This window comes from Saimiri boliviensis, chromosome 5 (assembly GCF_048565385.1).
Source record: "Saimiri boliviensis isolate mSaiBol1 chromosome 5, mSaiBol1.pri, whole genome shotgun sequence".
Classification (NCBI taxonomy): domain Eukaryota; kingdom Metazoa; phylum Chordata; class Mammalia; order Primates; family Cebidae; genus Saimiri; species Saimiri boliviensis.
Window position 1 is genome coordinate 133559287 of NC_133453.1, and position 18581 is coordinate 133577867.

Consider the following 18581-nt stretch of genomic DNA (forward strand, 5'->3'; position numbering starts at 1 on the left):
CAGGGATCCCACTGATTCTACATTATAGTAAGTTGTATAATTATTTCATTATGTATTATAATATAATAATAGGGGAAAAGTGCATTATAAATATAATATGCTTGAATCATCCTGAAGCCATCTTCCACAAAACCAATCCCAAGGACCCCTGCCTTACAGGACAGTAGAGGAATTATCAGAGGAGCATTTCAAACCTCCTCAAAAGCTCTTGCGGCCTGCGGGCCATAGTTTTGGGACGCCTGATGTAGAGCAATTATCAGAGGAGCATTTAGAATCCCCTGAAAAGCACTTATCCTCCTGGCTAAGTGAATGTGTTGGGTCAAACCTCCGGAAAGGCACTTAGGCTCCTGGCTGAGTGAATGTGTTGGGTCACTAAGACTTGGCCACCTGAATATCCTAGAGTTCTTTGAACAAGGCCTTCTTGCCTGAGGCAGAGGCGGGTACCACTTTTCCTGACAAATATGGGGGGTATTGTCTCTTTTGCTTTTGATGGGCAAATTCCAGGCTAGAAATGAGTTAATGACAAAAGCAAATGTTATCATTTGTAAAGTTCCCCCAGAGACTGGGACTTTCCTAAAGTTTGTTTTTATAGTTGAAGAGCTGTAAAATACAGTCACTTTGTGCCGTCAGTGACTTTGAATCACAATCAAACCGAGAGGGGGAAACCGCAGCATTTAAGTGAGACTCTGTGAACAGAACTTCAACCTGGGAAACAGCTCAACTTCCCAGCACTGGCTTGTGATGTCGACCTGACCCCATGGTTGCCCTTAGTGCCTCAGGGCTTTTTGTTTATTTTGTTGTTAATTTTGTATCAGAATAATGAGGCGCCATATGCTTACTCTTTCATACTCTTTGACTCTAACTGATTCCTGTGAAAGTACATCCTGTAAAAGGGGAAAGATTCTGTTAAGTAAGAAAGGGGCTTGGTAGGTGGCCATCCCTACCCTAGTCTGAAGTCCATCTTTCTGCCCCATTCTTCCACCCCAGTGGAACTCTCAAAGCCTAGGCTGGCAGGTACCGAAAACTCATGGCCCATCTCTTGTGTGGTACAAACCTGGTTTTCTTGTGCTCACACTCTTAAGCTGAACTAGCTGGAGGTGATGACCTCTCTACAGATTGGCTCTGTCCCTGAAGGGCAACCAACTACCAGCCCAGAACCTTCTGGCTAGGTCCTTTGGGTCCAGAGGCTCCACCATCCCTCTTCCCAGAGGCCTGACTGTTGAAGGCGGGAGCCCTGTCCTGGGCTTGGCCAGCCTACCTAGGAACGTGCCCCCTTCCTCTCTCTAGGGGCTGGTCTGGTCCTGGTTTTGCCCCACTGGAGGATTACTCTCTTACAGTGCCAAGTTAGAAATAATCCACATGTCCAGCATGGGAGATAGTTAAATAAACTAATAAAACTGGTGTTTGTTCACCTGCCGTGTGGGCATGGCAGTCTGGCTGGGGAAGCACATGGACAGGGCTGGTGGTGCTGCCTCCCCTCCTCCTGCTCCATGGACTGCTGCAGAACCTGGGCTCTGGAAAACAGGGATAACATTACCTGCCAAGTGCCACCACTCAAGGGTCAGAGGGTGGCCCTCACAGCCACCTGGCATGTACCAGTCACACACTAGCCCAGTAGGCAGGCATGCTTCTAGACCAGCCCGCCAGCCATGCCTGGAACTCCTGGCACTTCAGTTTCCTTGCCTCTTCAATGACATAAACCTAATTAAAACATAGTTTTACTTGGAGGAGATCCCAGTTAATGGTTTTCCTTTACCTCTTGATCAGCAAGACAGAAGTTTTTTTAGGTTTCCCCTTCACACCCACTCTCCCCTTCCATGTGCCTGTCATTAGACCAAAAAATTGGCCTGCCAGGTAGGAAGCTAAATACAGAAAGTGTTCACCTGACAATTGAAGCAGACTTGATCTGGCAGGCTCAGTGACTAAGAGAAGGCCTGGGTGCTAGAAGAGAATGTCGGGAGGACCCTAACAAAGCCTCTGGTGCTAGAGAGGGCCTTTCCCGGGATCCCCTTCTGCTGCGCTGTCTTGGTGTTGCCATAGATTTCTCCACAGATGTTTGAGCTCTGCACATTAGAGCCTCTGTTTTAATACAGAGGCCACAGCCTGAGAGCTGGCCCTCTCCACACAAGCACCTTGCCCCATGGCCAGAGCCCACTCCCCACTGCTCACCCATACCCCCACACTGCAGTCGCCCTCACTTGCTGTGGTTCTTCCAGGGCCCAGGAAACCTTCATGCAGTGGGATCAGTGCCGGCGGTTCTACAACTTTCTCATGGCTGACAACATGAAGAAGATCATCCTCTCACACAGGTAGGTCACCTTCTGTGCTCTCTCAGGAGATAGTTCCTTCTTAAACTCATCTGGGAGCCATGGAAAGCCAGGACTCCTGTTCCTTCAGGGAAAAAAAAAATGCAGGGGTGCTACAGATTCTGCTTCCTGCATTTGTGACTTGATTAGAAACAAACTTGTCTTGGCCAGGTGTGGTGGCTCACGCCTGTAATTCTAGAACTTTGGGAGGATGAGGCAGGCAGATCACGTGAGACCAGGAGTTTAAGATCAGCCTGGCCAACATGGTGAAACCCTGTCTCTATCAAAAATTAGCCAGACGTGATGGTGGCACCTGTAATCCCAGCTACTCAGGAGGCTAAAGCAGGAGAATCGCTTGAACCCAGGTGGTGGAGGTTGCAGTGAGCCAAGATTGCACCACTGCACTCCAGCCTGAGTGACAGAGCAAGAACCTATCTGAAAAAAAAAGAAAAATTTGTCCCAAGCTACTGAATTTGCCAAATTGCCTTATGCTTTTGTAATTCCCAGTAAATCTAAGACAAGGAACCATTTCTACACTCTTTTTTTCCCAAATTAGAGCAATCCCAAGGTGGCTGTCATTGTTGAAGAGACCTTCCCCGTAGGATGCTTCTGTACCTGGGTGATCAGGACTCTTTCTTGCCTGGCCCCTGGGCCTCTGACCAAGCATCAGGGGGACAGGAGGCTCGGAGTGTGGTATGGGCGCCTCCCTGCTTGGATTTGGAGCCTCTGCGTAGTCTTCATGCTAGTCCTGTCTCTCCAGCTCAGAATCCTGCGGTGGGTTAACCTGTCAAGTGCTGAGAGCACTGCTGGTGTGCAGAGCACCAGATAAGTATTAGTAATGACTTTTTCATTATGATGATTATTATAGCTGACATTTTTGCCTCCTCCCCCTATGTCTCTGATCCCCTGTAGCTGGACTAGGCTACTGAGAGGCTCCCATGCCCCCTGGCCTCTCCCAAACTACTTACTGCCCTTGCTGAGAATACATTCCCATTTCTCTGCTGGTGGGAACCCAGCCCATCCTTTAAAGTCCATCTCAATTCTTCTGTTTCTGTGAAGCCAACTCGTCCATGCCCAAGTTGCTTTTCTGTTGCTTCCCCTCTGTATATCCTATGTCTAGAACCAAACTGGAGAGCACTGGAGGGCTTAAGAATGTTTTGATTGCTCCCAGCGCCTGAGACACATGCGCACTCAAAAAAAATCTGGGGGATTTTTGTACCATTCTAGGAAAAGCAATCTGACTAAATTATCAGTTGCTTATTCTCTTTATTCCAGTGGTTAAAGCAGGCCTCACACTCCAGGTTGGGCTTCCTATGGGTGGGCATTCACATGGCACTTAAGCAAGGCTGGGCTCGAAGGCCCCATCAGGCTGCCACGTTGCCAGACATGACCTTGTGCCCTCATGTCAGGAAGGAGAGCAGAGGGAGACTTATGTCCCCTGTGCTGGCTGGAAAATCAGCTGCTCCCACTCGGCTCGTGTTTGAGATTAAGCCGTGCGTTGGGCACAGAGGTACGTGGGGCTCAGCTAAGGTTTGGTTGGACCTGGAGGCTGCAGAGATTTTGTAGCCTGAAGCGGAAAGGGGTGGGTCCAGGCCTTTGACACCAAGTCCAAGTCCTCTGTCTGCCTTTTTACACCTCTGGAGTTGAAAGTGATTCCTCACAGGGAACATATGTTTTGCTAAAGGACCCAGTCTTGTTAGTAATCAGTACAGAAGGTTCAAATTATGAGAGTCTTTTGAGTATACTCTTAAGTATTTACATTTTTCAAATTTCCTACAGAAAGCCAAACATTTAGAAATTTTAGGGTAACTTTGAATTTTTGAATTCTATCCAATAGGTATATAATCTTCCTAATATTCTTCTAAAAAAATAAATGCTACGGAAATGTGTTCTTTTGGAGAGGTTGTGAGTGGAAGCAGAATATCGAGTTACCATAATAACTCCTTCCCACCGCAGGGTCATCCTCAGCGAACTCATTCCACCTTCAGGTGTGTGACTGAGAGCCCTTGGCTGGGAAGGGAGGCCAGAAGTGTACATTCTGACCCTGACCTCTAACGTCATCCTCTCAAGATAGATTGTTTCCGGTGGCTCAAGCCTGTAATCCCAGCACTTTGGGAGGCCGAGGCGGGTGGATCACGAGGTCGAGAGATCGAGACCATCCTGGTCAACATGGTGAAACCCCGTCTCTACTAAAAATACAAAAAACTAGCTGGGCGTGGTGGCGCGTGCCTGTAATCCCAGCTACTTAGGAGGCTGAGACAGGAGAATTGCCTGAGCCCAGGAGGCGGAGGTTGCGGTGAGCCGAGATCGCGCCATTGCACTCCAGCCTGGGTAACAAGAGCGAAACTCCGTCTCAAAAAAAAAAAAAAAAAGATAGATTGTTTCATAATAGAAATGCTGGTTCCACTTGGAGGTTGAGGGAAAAAAAAGAAATGATTGCTCTCCTGAATAGATCTTAGCTTTTATCTAAGACACTGGAAAGCTGTTGATTTGCCAAACGCTAAATGGGTTAACCCTTGTCTTCCTTGGTTTTTGTTTGTTTTCCTCTCCTTTCTGCACACTGAGTCTTCCTTGTTAAGCAACACAAACAGCTCATTAAGGGGAAGGGTCTCTGCCAAGAGGACATTGTCGACATAGTGGAAGGACGAGGCCCCTATGCCTTGGCCCACAGCCCACCATTCACCACAGGGCCCATCTTGAGCCCCCCACCCCTGAGCTGAAGGTTTTTAATATTCATCTAGGCTCAAACCCAATCTTTAGTTTGTCTGGGCACCCCTGAAAAGGGAAATAAGGTTTTGACATTCATCTTTCTGCACTTACTCATAAATCAACAGCACCAGCTCATCTTCTGCGACGTTCCAAGGGCTAAAGTTCTATTTGTAACTGACCACATTGCTCTGTCTTCTGGCTATTCATCCTCCACATCTTAGTCTCTGTTTGCTTTTGTGTTTGCTCTAGGCAAGCTCTTTTTGGAGACCATGTTAAGAAACCCCAAAACCTGGAGGACACGGACTTGAGCCGGCTCTACACAGCAACATCCCTGATGCAGATTGACGACAATGTGATGAGGTGTGTCCCCGCAGACAGGAAAGGGACAGGCTGGGGCCGGGTGCCAGGCCGGAGGCTTCAGGCCAGCTCTTCCCAGTACTGGTGCTTTGCTCTGCTCACTTCAGTGTTAAGGGTGTTGTTTTTTTTTTCTTTGAGTAGTGTCTAGTGTTTAAAAACACAAGATTGTACAGAAAAATTTAAATTTCTGGTTTCTCCTGAAAAATAGGAAGAAGATCTGACTGCTCATTCTGTATTCCTCCATAGCATAGTTAGCTTGGTTCAGGAAGCTGGGGTGTACAGGCTGAGCTTGGGCCATCTTCACCCACCTGTCTAGCCTCAACACTGGGGCAAGTGTCAGGTGCCATATCAGTCTGCATTCTGCTGTGGAGCAAAAGGCAAATGAAATATTTCTTGTACTTCTCTATGTCTCTAACAAGAGTAGAAAAACTGGCTAGGGGCAGTGTCTCACGCCTGTAATCCTAACACTTTGGGAGGCCACAGCAGGAAGATCACTTGAGCCCAGGAGGTCAAGGCTGCAGTGAGCCATGTTCATGCCATTGCACTCCAGCCAGGGTGACAGAGCAAGACTTTTCTCAAAATTAACAACAACAACAACAACAACAAAAAGCGTAGAAAGCCGGGCGTGGTGGCTCAAGCCTGTAATCCCAGCACTTTGGGAGGCTGAGGCGGGTGGATCACAAGGTCAAGAGATCGAGACCAACCTTGGTCAACAAGGGGAAACCCCGTCTCTACTAAAAATGCAAAAAATTAGCTGGGCATGGTGGTGCATGCCTGTAATCCCAGCTACTCAGGAGGCTGAGGCAGGAGAATTGCCTGAACCCAGGAGGCGGAGGTTGCGGTGAGCCGAGATCGCGCCATTGCACTCCAGCCTGGGTAACAAGAGCGAAACTCCGTCTCAAGAAAAAAAAAAAAAAAAGCGTAGAAAAACGGAAGATAGACCAAGAAGGCTGTGTGTTTCAAGCAAAATGGACATAATCTCTCTGGGGCCTAAAGACTCCCCTCTGGGTGAAAGATGCAAATACTGCTCACTTCATTCATCTATTCATTCACCTGCCTGGCTCCTCCAGGCACCCAAGGTTGCAGCCTTGACAGTATCCTCTTTCCTGGCACCAGTAGTTTCTGATTGAGGTTAGCCTTAGCTGAAAAAGGTAAAGTTGACCTCTGACCTCATCATTCTCTTTACGTGATCCTTTTCATTTAACAATCATTTGAGGCCGGGAACAGTGGCTCACATCTGCAGTCCCAGCACTTTGGGAGGTCCAGGCTGGAGGATCACATGAGATGAGGAGTTTGAGACCAGCCTGGGCAATATAGCAAGTCCCTGTCTCTATAAAAAAATTGAAAAATAAAAATAGCCAAACATAGTGGCACACACCTGTAGTCTCAGCTGTTTGGGAGGCTGAGACAGGAGGATCACTTGAGCTCATAAGTTTGAGGTTACAGTGAGCTATGATCCCAGCACTGAGGTTACAGTGAGCTGTGATACACTGCACTGCAGCCCAGCCTGGGCAACAGAGCAAGGCCCTGTCCCTTAAAAATAAAAAGTAAATTATTTGATATCTTTAGATGTGGTTTAAAGCAAGCAATTATTCTTCATCTAATAGATAGGCAGATATTGACCTGAGGGTATAGGATCTCTACTTTTCTTCCTTATGAGAATTTAGTGGCCTTCTTACACCAAGTAACCTTGAAATATGCCTGCTAAGTGTTTCTCAAAGGAAATGAAAACTAGGAAATTGCTAGTATGTTCAGAAGGTGAAACATGAATCGTACTCACCCTCACTTCAGATGAGGTATGTGACTTTATTGTGTTGTCTGGTAAGAAAAAACAAATTAAATTTCCCATTTATCTCCTAAATTGTTTAAGCCCATAAGAGAATGTTTCTCAACACTCTCTGAAGTCCTTCCTCTTTAATAGCGATTGATAGGAGCAGTTTTATGATCATGACCAGTCTTGTGGCTTCCTCATAGATCCATCCCAGTAATACTGGAGGGATGGATTGCTTTCCCTCCCTGCTGATTCCACAAAGGAACTGATTTCACAAGGACAGGCCTCTTAGAGATGATCTCTACACTTGGCCTCCTCCCTGTTAAGAGGGCCCTAATAGTCCAGCCTGAGTTTTCCAGGTCATTCCCAGGCAGAGATGTCGAAAGAGACTGGTAATAGAAGAGATCCACAGCTTCAGGGGAGGCAAGATAGCTTAGAGATGCATCCGAACAGAAAGACCCACCACTCAGAAGCCAGAAGCCCTAAACTGTGTCAGAAAGAAAGAAAGGTTTTGAAATCCTCTGGCCTAGGCCTCCTGGTGTCGGAGCTCCAGGTTGAACCTTGCTGGGCCTCTGGGAGCACAGAGCAGAGCAGAGCTACAGCTCCTCATCCATGCCGAGCACCAGTGGTTTTGTTACATGCCAGTTTAGCTCTGACTATTGCTCCGTAGTCAGAGATACAGAGAGTAGTCAGAGGTCAATGGACAGAATTGGTAACTTTGAACGACAGTCTTGTTTCTGTTCTCTAATACATATTCTCTTCCAATTCACAGTGGTCCTGTACTCCACCAAGAACTCTGTTGAAAGTTCTAGGAAATGCCCTTGAATTTCAGTTTTTCTGTATCTATAGTGACATCTGGTTTTATGCTGTCTCAAGAGATGTAACATATACTAATAATTGCTATAGATAACAATTACTACAGGGTCATTACTCTGGGTCGGTCACAATGCTAGTAAGCACTTTAACATCATAAGTCTCACAGTTCCATTGAGTAAGGCCCTGTCTTTAGATTCATTTATACAGGAGAAGCTGAGGCTCAGAGAAGTTGAACCATTTGTCCAAGGTCCCATAGCCAGTAAATGACCGAAGCAGGACTTGAACCGAGATGCCAAAGCCAGTGCTCTTAGCCTCAAACCCTGCTACCTACATACATTGCATCGATATGGTGAGTTAGTGCAGGATCTGGAACAGTGATAAAAATCAGTTCAGCATTCAGGCCTAGCTCCTGCCTCTGTCTGCTCTACCAATGCCACATGTTAGTGTGAGGAACTGGAGCCCCAATTGGCTCAGCATTCTGATCTTATGACAAATGTTTTGTCCTTTCCCTTTTTTTTCTTTTTCTGGCATGTTCAGGAAGTTTCATGGCTATAACTCCCTGAAGGAATACTATGAGGAAGAAAGCTGCATGCGGTACCTGCACAGGGTGAGTGGCCGTCACCGTCACTCCATCAGCTTCACACACAACACAATAAATAGCCCTCCTACATTTTCCTGGTGGAAGCTTAGTGGGACTCTGCCTCCAGCCAGTAGTTTTTAGCTTGGATTTGTTTATGGAACCAGATTCTCTCCCTCTGTAACTACCATACATTAATCCCATAGCTGCCCGGAGACTGGAGTGCTCCCATGGCTGTGTGAGAGCCCTTAAAATTGCTCCAACACCCACTTTTTTCTTAGTCTTCCTTTGACAGTATAATCCTGTCTGGTTTCTGCCAGACCAGTGAGATCTGTCTGGGTTTCTCACCATCCTGGACCCTCTTCTGGCCATTCTGTATTTTGTTACCATGGTGCCCGAGACTGAACTCAGAATTCCTGCCATGATCTGGTAAGCGCAGAGTAAGACGGATGTGTTTTTGCATCAAAGTAATGAGGAGCATGTCTGTTAATGAGGTAAACTGGTTTGTATTAATGCCATTTTTAGCAGCTACAATAAACGTTGTGTGTATTAAGTTTCTGGCCAACCAAAATCTCCATATGTTTGTTTTACCTGAATGACCAACAAGCCAGTCCCTCTCGTTCTGTCTTTGCGCACTTGACTTATTCACACACAGGACTTCCCATTTCTCCTTGTCAGTGGTCACCTATAGATTTGGCGCACCTTTCCCTTGTAAAGCAGATCACTAGGAACTGGAGTTGTGCTGTTTGACCGGCCAGCCCTCCGAGTTTAGCAGCATCAGGCCTTTGGTGTCGTCATTTAAGCCATTACAGGAATGTTGAGCTGTCTAGAGCCAACATCAGAGACTTGCAGGGTAGCACAATCGTTCACTGCCTCAATATGACTGTTCACCGACGTCTGATTCTCCCCATCAGTACCACCTCCACTAAAATGAAAAAGTGGATGTTGAATGCAACCCTGCCAATGGTTTTCCAGTATCCACCAGCCTACTCCTATTTTCAACCTTGAGATTCTTCTTTTCTTTTCTTTTTTTTTTTTTTTGAGACGGAGTTTCACTCTTGTTACCCAGGCTGGAGTGCAATGGCGCAATCTCGGCTCACCGCAACCTCCGCCTCCTGGGTTCAGGCAATTCTCCTGCCTCAGCCTCCTGAGTAGCTCGGATTACAGGCATGTGCCACCATGCCCAGCTACTTTTTTGTATTTTTAGTAGAGACGGGGTTTCACCATATTGACCAGGATGGTCTCGATCTCTTGACCTCGTGATCCACCCGCCTCAGCCTCCCAAAGTGCTGGGATTACAGGCTTGAGCCACCGCGCCCGGCTTCTTCTTTTCTTTTTGACAGAGTCTCTTGCTTTGTTGCCCAGGCTAGAGTGCTGTGGTGTGATCATAGTTCTCTGCAGCTTTGGAATGCTGAGCTCAAGTGATCCTCCCGCCTCAGCCTCCTGAGTAGCTGGGACTATAGGTATGAGCCACCACGCCTGACCTAGATTCTTTTGATTTGTTCTGTTTTTGTTTTTGTGTTTTAAATAGACATGGGGGTACAGGTCTCGCTATGTTTCCCAGGCTGATCTCAAACTCCTGGTCTCAAGCAGTCCTCCCACCTCAGCCTCCCAAAGTGCTGGGATTCCAGGCATGAACCACTGTGTCTAGCCTTGGCCTAGATTTCTCTAGAAAATCTCTTTTTCCTAATGTGGAGTACACTTCATTTTTCCCTCCCGCGATATAAACTGAATACATACGTAATTCATTGTAAAGTCATTTCCTAAAAGGCATGGCTAATCTGAAACACTGTGATGATCATCAGGAAGCTTTACTTTTGCACTTGCCTGCTGTCAGAGCAGCAGTCACAGCAGCAGATGGAACTCGTCACACTGCCAGAGTATACCAGGCACCCTTACTCCACCCGTTGAGCTGTGACCATCTTTCCTTTGCTTCAGAAATATGTCTAGCAGTGAGTTTGATTGAGCCTTCAATCGATGGGGTCTGAAAATGGGAATCGGTAATTTAATTCTGCTTTATTTTCTTATTGCAGATTTACGTGCCTCTCATGCTGGTTAATGCAGCTGATGATCCCTTGGTGCATGAAAGTCTTCTAACCATTCCAAAATCTCTTTCAGGTAAGTGTTTCTTCCTACTGCCCTCTCAACAGCTCAGCAAATTGCCACAGTAAACTCTGCCACTTCACCATGCTGTCATTTCCTGGAGGCCAGCCTCTGTGGGGAAAGACATCTCATTGCAGTCAGTGTTTTGTGTGGTCTGAAAGTCCTCGGGCTGTGACGGGGCCTGGTCATCAGGTCCCCCTCGTGTCGCTCCCAGGGCATTAGACAGGACTGTCATGTATATCCATAGCCAGTGGGCTCTGGGGAGCCACCTGATGTTCTGTGAAATTATCTCAGGGTTAGGTTTCCCTTAAGTGTGAAAGTTCAACATAAAGAGATATTTAGATTTAAAATTTGAGACTAGGCTCACACCTATAATCCCAGCACTTTCTGAGGCTGCAATGGGAGGATCACTTGAGGCTAGGAGTTTGAGACAAGCCTGGGCAACATAGTAAGACCCTATCTCTAAAAAAGAAAAACACACACACACTAAAAAATTGGTTGGGCATGGTGGTACATGCCTGTGGTCCTAGCTACTTGGGAGGCTGAGGCAGGAAGATCACTTGAGTCTAGGAGTTTGAGGCTATAGCAAGCTATCTGGGCAACCGAGCAAGACCCTATCTCTAAAAACAAATAAATGGCTAAATAAAATAAAGTAAAATTTGACTTGAAAAGCAAAAAAAAAACAAAACAACAACAAAAAAAAAAACAGATTCTGCTATCTTTTGTGACAGCTTCTCCATCTGCTTTAAAGATAGAAGCAACTGGGTCAGGTGTGGTGGCTCACGCCTTTAAATCCCAGCACTTTGGGAGGCCGAGGTAGGTTGATCACTTGAGGTCAAGAGTTTGAGATCAGTCTGGCCAACGTGGTGAAACCCATCTCTACTAAAAATACAAAAATTAGCCGGACGTGGTGGTACACGCTACTAGAGAGGCTAAGGCACAAAAATCACTTGAACCCGGGAGGTGGAGGTTGCAGTGAGCCAAGACTCTGTCTCAAAAAAATAAAAAGTAAAGTCAAGCTCCAGGTTATTAATTCTCAGTACGGCCGCTTAGCATGTGATGTTGAGAGCTTGGGCATCTTTTAACACAACTTGCAGCTTTAAGAATTTTTAAGATAAGCCGGGCGCGGTGGCTCAAGCCTGTAATCCCAGCACTTTGGGAGGCCGAGGCGGGTGGATCACGAGGTTGAGAGATCGAGACCATCCTGGTCAACGTGGTGAAACCCCGTCTCTACTAAAAATACAAAAAATTAGCTGGGCATGGTGGCGCGTGCCTGTAGTCCCAGCTACTCAGGAGGCTGAGGCAGGAGAATTGCTTGAACCCAGGAGGCGGAGGTTGCGGTGAGCCGAGATCGTGCCATTGCACTCCAGCCTGGGTAACAAGAGCGACACTCTGTCTCAAAAAAAAAGAATTTTGAAGATAAATGTCTAGTGAAAAATCACTGACTTTATTGAATTCTCCTTGTTCTCTAGTAAATAATACTGTAAATGCTGTGAATCCCTAATCAGAGCCTGACCCCTACCACTAGCATGGATATCACCTGGGAGCTTTTCAGAAATGCAGCATCTCAGCTCTTCCTTCAGGCTTAAAATCAAAATGTGCATTCTATCCTAAGTGATTCCAATGCACAAAGTTAGGAAGCACATTGAACCACCTGGGGAGCTGAAGTAATACCAATGCTCGGGAATTCTCCTCCCTCACACCTCCCCACCTTCCATACCCAGAGATTTTGATTTCATTCATCTGGGCCAGCCTGGGCTTAAGGAGCTTTAAGAACTTCCCAAGTGATTCTAATATGCAGCCAAGTTTGAGAACCCCTTAGAGTTCTAAGGCCTTCTTAAACTGGTGCCCATTCAGCTCCAAAGCCAGGCTGTATTCTAAAACCTGCTAGATGCCCCTGTCTTGCCTGCCCCCCACTTCGGTGAACAAGGCAGAGTGAGTGGAGGTTGGTGACCTTTCCCCACTTAGGTGACCCCTCTGTGGGGAAAGCCCAGGCTACCCTAGCCAGCATCCTGGAGCAAACTGGAGAACAGTAACTCACTCAGCTGCCTTTCCCCTGCAGAGAAACGGGAGAACGTCATGTTTGTGCTGCCTCTGCACGGGGGCCACCTGGGCTTCTTTGAGGGCTCTGTGCTGTTCCCCGAGCCCCTGACGTGGATGGATAAGCTGGTGGTGGAGTATGCCAACGCCATTTGCCAATGGGAGCGTAACAAGTCGCAGTGCTCCGACACGGAGCAGGTGGAGGCCGACCTGGAGTGAGGCCTCTGGACTCTGGCACACTCCAGCAGCCCTCCTCCGGAAGCTGCGTCCCCTCGCCCCGTTTCAGGTCTCCCATATCCCTGAGTGACCTGGATCTGACCTCACACCATCAGCAGGGGGCACCCACCATGCACACCTGTCTCTGAGTAGGCAGCTCTTCCTGGGAGCTCCAGGCTATTCTTGTGCTTAGTTACTGGTTTTCTCCATTGCATTGTTAGCCATGGTGACAAGTGACAGAGTTCTTGCCCTCTGTCCAGTTTCAGCACCAGGTTGCTTTTAAGCCAAGTACATCTAGTTTCTCTACTTAAAAATGTGTCTGAATAGCAATTTTGCTTTGCCATCAAAAGGCTTTTCCCTGAGAACAGTGAAGGATATATGTCATTTTGTGATGGTTTTATGTGTCCTTACATAGACCTTAAAAAGAGCTCACCCTTCCAGGCCAATGCTGAGGACACAGCTCAGCTTGGAAGCCTGAGAAGCTGGGCTTCCCAGGCCAGAGTGTGGCTTCTTAAATGGCAGACGAAATTCCTTTGAGTCACAGGCCGAGTTTTTACCCTGTCTTCTAAAACCATTTCCCCTACACTTTGCTGCTGCTGCTGAGAGTTACGTGGGGCACTTGTTAAAAATTCAGCCTCCCAGGTCCCTCCCCTCGGAGAGGCTGATTCATTGGATCTGGGAAGGAGCCTGGGGATTTTAATTTTTGACAGCTGCCCCAGGTGATTCTCATCACCAGGCAGACTTTGAAAATGGTGTTCAATGGCGCCCTTAAATTGGAAACATCTTCGTAGCTCGTTTTATTGAAATTTGTAATCCCAAGGCCTCCAGAGCAGCAAGGCCGGCCATGGAGCTGCCATTGTGTGACCACAGTGTGATGTCTCAGAAGGGCTCTGGGTGGCTGAGCATATGGGCTGTGCCTGGGCTCTGCTTTTCACCCTGGACAAAGTCCCTGTGGACTTTGATTTCTTTGCCTCTAAAATGGGGGACTTGGACCAGGTAGATTTCTGAGCACACTACCAGGTCCAAAGTTCAATGACAAACTCAGTTTACTGAGATTTGAGAGAACATCCCTCCAGAGGAACCCGGGAGCTGTTCTCCCAGTCTAAGCATGTAGATATCAGCATTCACCTTTTTTTTTATCCCTTATTTGATAAAAAGATGTTTTGAGGTTGTTTTTTTTTTTAAGCACTCAATTGTCATTTTAGTTTTTAAACCCAAGTCCTTTTAACTTTGGCTTTTGATACCAAACAATTCAAAAGCTGGATCTGAGTTTGGAGAAAGATATTTCCAACCTAAGAGGGTGTTACTCTGAAACCAGATTTTTAACTTAATAGCCTATATTTGCAGTCTTTTGGATAGATCTTTCCAAAGTGTGTCTTCTCAAGCGAAAATGCAACTCTAGGCTTCAAGTACTCCTTTTCTCCAATCCTGTGGTACTTGAATATCTAAAAACCCTGCACTTTGAAAAATCATTAGTTGCTCTCTGGAACTAAACAGAACTATGAGTAAAATTGCCTGGATACTTTAAAAAGAGATTTTTCCCTCCTTCATCTCCTTTGACTCCAGGACAGACTGGAATATAAATAGTGGGTCTGCATGGATGTTTCAGGGATCAAGGAAGCCACCTGGTCACCTGAATGTCAACCCTCTGGCCCACAGGTGGGTGTGGTTTGGGCATGGGTTCAAGTGACTGTGACTGTAATGTCTGTAACCTGAAGAAGTTGTTTTCTCTGACAATCACCAGATCATCCGAATAACATCAAAACCAGCCCTTATCTCAGAAGATTGAGATTTCTGTGGTCTCAACTTTGCTTTGGTATAATTCCTGACACTCCTTAACTTCTATCATTATGACTTCCCCCACAATGTATTATTTCTCTAATACATTTCCTTTTTGTGTTCTTTTAGCACAGATGGGCACTTTACCGCTCAGTTTGGAAGCTAGTCCCTCTCCTCTGTTACTTTTCCCTTCACCCAAGCACAGCTGTGATCTAGAAGATTTCATAGTCATCTTTTCTGCTACTACTGCCTTCATTTCTCAAGAGTTTTTATGAGAATAGGTAAACCAAGCAATAACTTTCTGGGATTGAATCACCACCCCAGAGGAGCGAGAGGCTCCTTTTTTTTGCCTGAGGCCACACCCCTTAGCCTATCTGACAAAACAGGGGCTGGCCCAGGTGCCAGCTCCATTCAGAAATTGGAGAGGAGAAAAGACAGCCCTGTTGTCACACAAACCAGTGTGGGGGAGGGTGTCCTTGGGGTCTGGTCTGCATGGCAGCCCCGGTGGCCCCTGTGGAGGACAGGCAGGGCTGGCAGCATAGCCTTTGTTGCCACACAACCGGAATTTGCTCCCCCACAACTGTAGGAGCCAGTGTCCCAGCTGAAATCTTTTTAGTGTGTGACTCTGAATGGCACTCACATTCCATTTTGGCTCACATGAAATCAACTGAAGCCCTTTGTTCAAGCTCCAGGCTCTCAGGCATGGAAATGAGAATGTGACTGTGGCTGTCTTACAAGAAAATTCTTGTTTGTCCCTGAATGAGAGCACAGAGCCATTGAATTTACAGAGACACAAACTTGACTGATAAATGTGGGAGCAGCAGTTTACAGATAGGTCATCTTTTTCCCTTCCTCCAGGTGTCCTCGCCTTTCTTCCACAAATCATTCATTTCTGATGATGATATGAATGCCTCTCTTGCCACTAAGGTTCTATCTGGGCTAAAACAAGGCTGAATTTTTAAAGAGTGATTGAATATTATATTTGAAAATCAAATTGAGGCTATAAGTTACATCAATCTGGACAATTCCATTTTAGGAATAATGTGTTAAAACCAATGGAGAGAAGCATCCACATCTCTCCTTTGGGACTGTGTCTCCTCAGCAATTTGAAGACACTTGAAGGTAACTGATTCCTGTCAAATTAGGATTAAGTGACGTATCCCCTTTCTGTAATGTATTTATGTTAGAAGTGAGTTTAACAGACTTAAAGAAAACTATTATCTTTTCCTGCTGTGAGTTTACACAAATGATTCCAGAGCAGAATGAAAGCAGAAAGCTGTTGGTTACGATATTCTTTTAAGCTCTCTGCAGCACATCATACTTACTGGGAACCTTACGAGTCACCATAAGAGTGGAAATATACCTGGGTTCTTTTCCTAACTGTCTCTAATTCACAGTGGATCGTGGGCAAATCACCTTACTTTTCTAAGCCTGTTCCCTTCTCCTAGACCACGTCTAAGACCACTTCGTCTATTTACACGTCGTTTGCTTGAGCGTTGCTGAACATCTGCGTGAGCTTGGCTTTTGCAGCCCTCGCAGGTGGAAACGGCTGTGTCAGGGCTAATGGCTCATGGCTCACGCTGAGGGGACTTGGAGGGAGGGGGCGTCTGTATTCTGGTGAAGACCCTTGATCTTGTCCAACACCCTATGTCTTTGACTGGCTTCTCTTCAGAGTCCCCATTGTCATAAAATCCTTGCTGTTCTGAGGGTGGTCTTGTGACTGTAGCAGGTGCTGGCCCCTGGAATGAGGAGCCTCCAGTGTGACTCAGGCAGAGCACTGAGAATTCCCAGGGCAGAAATCCTTCCTGCTCAGGCTTTCTTTCTAAAACCACAGCCTTCATTAAAGCTGGACTTTCTGGGTAGCTGAGCTTATATGCCCGGCATCTGAATGAGAGCTCTCTTTGTAACTGTGTGACTTGAGATCTGTTTTGCCAGCTCCAGGGAAACAATACATGTGTTCTTGTTTGTGTTTGCTAGGCAAGCAGATGTCTGAGATGTAAGAGGCTTTTCTTTGCCTGTGGCATTGATTCTGACTTAGAGCTGAAGGAAAGATCAGTGAAACATCACGTCAAGTTGAAGTCACTCATAGGTCTTTGTCCTTCAGGCAGGACAGGAGAATCATGAGGGAGCATGTCACTGCAGCATTCTGTCACAGTATCGTCTGGAATTGTTTCCTTTGCCCAGAAAGCCTTAACTTGCCTCTAGAGAATCCCTGGGATTACAACAATATTGTGGCATTTGAATTCAAATTCTTCTGTTGTGGAAATTTGAAGTGAGGCCACAGCAAAACCAGAGAATTTCGTCAAGTGGCCTGTGGGCTCCTTGTCATCTTATGCCCCGCACCCCCCCCTCAACAATCTGAGTGATCCAGATCTGGCCCAAACACCTCAGCTCTGGCCCCTTTTCACGCTTCTTGGCCTTACTCTGTAGTTCAAAGCCACCTTGGATTGCTTGGGTGCTTCGAAAAGCCATGGAAAGTAGCCTGCCTGTGGCATTTAGGGCCAAGCAATTGACAGAAGGGGGTTCTTCTACCTGTGTTATCATAAGCAGAGGGAAGTAAGCCCCCTTGCCTCCCCTCCACCCCCGATTAAACTAGAATTGCTTTTGCCAAATTGTAGTTGAAACTAAGGAAGTGGGGACTGGCCCCTGCTGGCAGAGGGAGCTGGAATGCCACCCAAGGCAAGGCCCCGCTTCCTTCCCGTCTCTGCTGCTACTGCTGCCCCCGATGTTGCAGGCCAGGCAGGCATCCTCCTGCAGTGGCCCTTGGAGGCAGGCTGTGGAGTAGACCGATGCTCCTTTTTGAAGTCAGTGCCCACGTTTTCTGAACTGTTTTTCCTAGCATGATTGTGGGTAGAGCTTTCATGCACCTCTAGTAATAATAAGCTGAAGTTAATTTCTAACTGGTGGATTAAGTGTAACATTCTGAGTTCCATGAAGTTGTCAGCTTTTAACTAGACTCCTGTCAATTAGTAATAAAATCTATAACCTACCATCTCTCGCTTTTCGTCCCCAATAGCCAAGAAATCTGTTGCCATAAGCTGGGGACAGTCCGCTGAGAGCACCTGCAGAAATGCCCTTTCTCTCTGTGGGCGTACACCTTCTAGATCACCATGCTGTGCAGTTAGATGAGCTGCTGACCCCCGAGGTCCTAGCGCCAACCACTCTCTCTCTCAGGCTGTTCATGTGGGTGGACAGAGTTCCTGGGTGTAGGAGTTAGGTTTTGTCTGGTTTTCATTTAGGCCTCTTTAGTTTTCCTAAAGCACAAGTCCACATAGAATCCTGTCACCTCTCCACACCAGTTCCAGATGATCTGGGTCTCTCCCACTGCCTCAGGAAGACCTTCACTGTACCTGAGCTTCTGACTTCTGCCGCTGCAGCTGCCTTAGTGATGCCAGGGCTGGGGGGAGGGGGGAGGGGAGTGAGTTGGCAACTCTCCTTTTCCTGGTTAGACTCTGTTCAACCACATTCTTCTGTTGGCAGATCTGCTTCCAGATTGATTTTTGAGAACCATCACTTTCACATTCCTAATTCTGATTTTGTTTTGTTCTGTTTTGTTTGGGTTTTCTGAAACTTAAAATGCTGCCCTGAAAATACTGTATTTTTGAGTTTGTGTTCTGAAAACCTCTGTGCTGCTGGATCTTTGGGGGGAAGTACAGGATCCTTCAGCACTGAGGTGTTTAAGATTTGCAACTAGCAATGCAATTTTTTCTAAATATGGGGATATTACCTTTATTAAGAAATTATACTAAAAAAATGATGTCTTTGATCATTTGATGTTCTCACATTACTTTTGATTCTACTATGATTGTGTGGTGGTGAACGAAGATCATTACAAACAAAAACTGTAATTTTGTTATATTTGATTCAGTGGAATTTCTTTACTTAAAAAATAAAGACTAAAAATGTG

The 18581-nt window shown here is 46.5% G+C and overlaps 1 protein-coding gene across 4 annotated transcripts in view; it reads left to right on the forward strand.

Moving 5' to 3' along the window:
• The window catches only part of ABHD2 (abhydrolase domain containing 2, acylglycerol lipase), a 110678-nt gene extending 92097 nt beyond the window's left edge, over positions 1-18581 (forward strand). For all 4 annotated transcript variants that reach the window (XM_010349828.3, XM_074400003.1, XM_003921632.4 and 1 more), the window contains 5 exons: positions 2217-2309; positions 5265-5375; positions 8497-8566; positions 10570-10654; positions 12702-18581. In XM_010349828.3, the coding sequence (XP_010348130.1) occupies positions 2217-2309; positions 5265-5375; positions 8497-8566; positions 10570-10654; positions 12702-12898 (556 nt within the window). In that variant the 3' untranslated portion in view covers positions 12899-18581. The remainder of the gene's footprint in view (positions 1-2216; positions 2310-5264; positions 5376-8496; positions 8567-10569; positions 10655-12701) is intronic.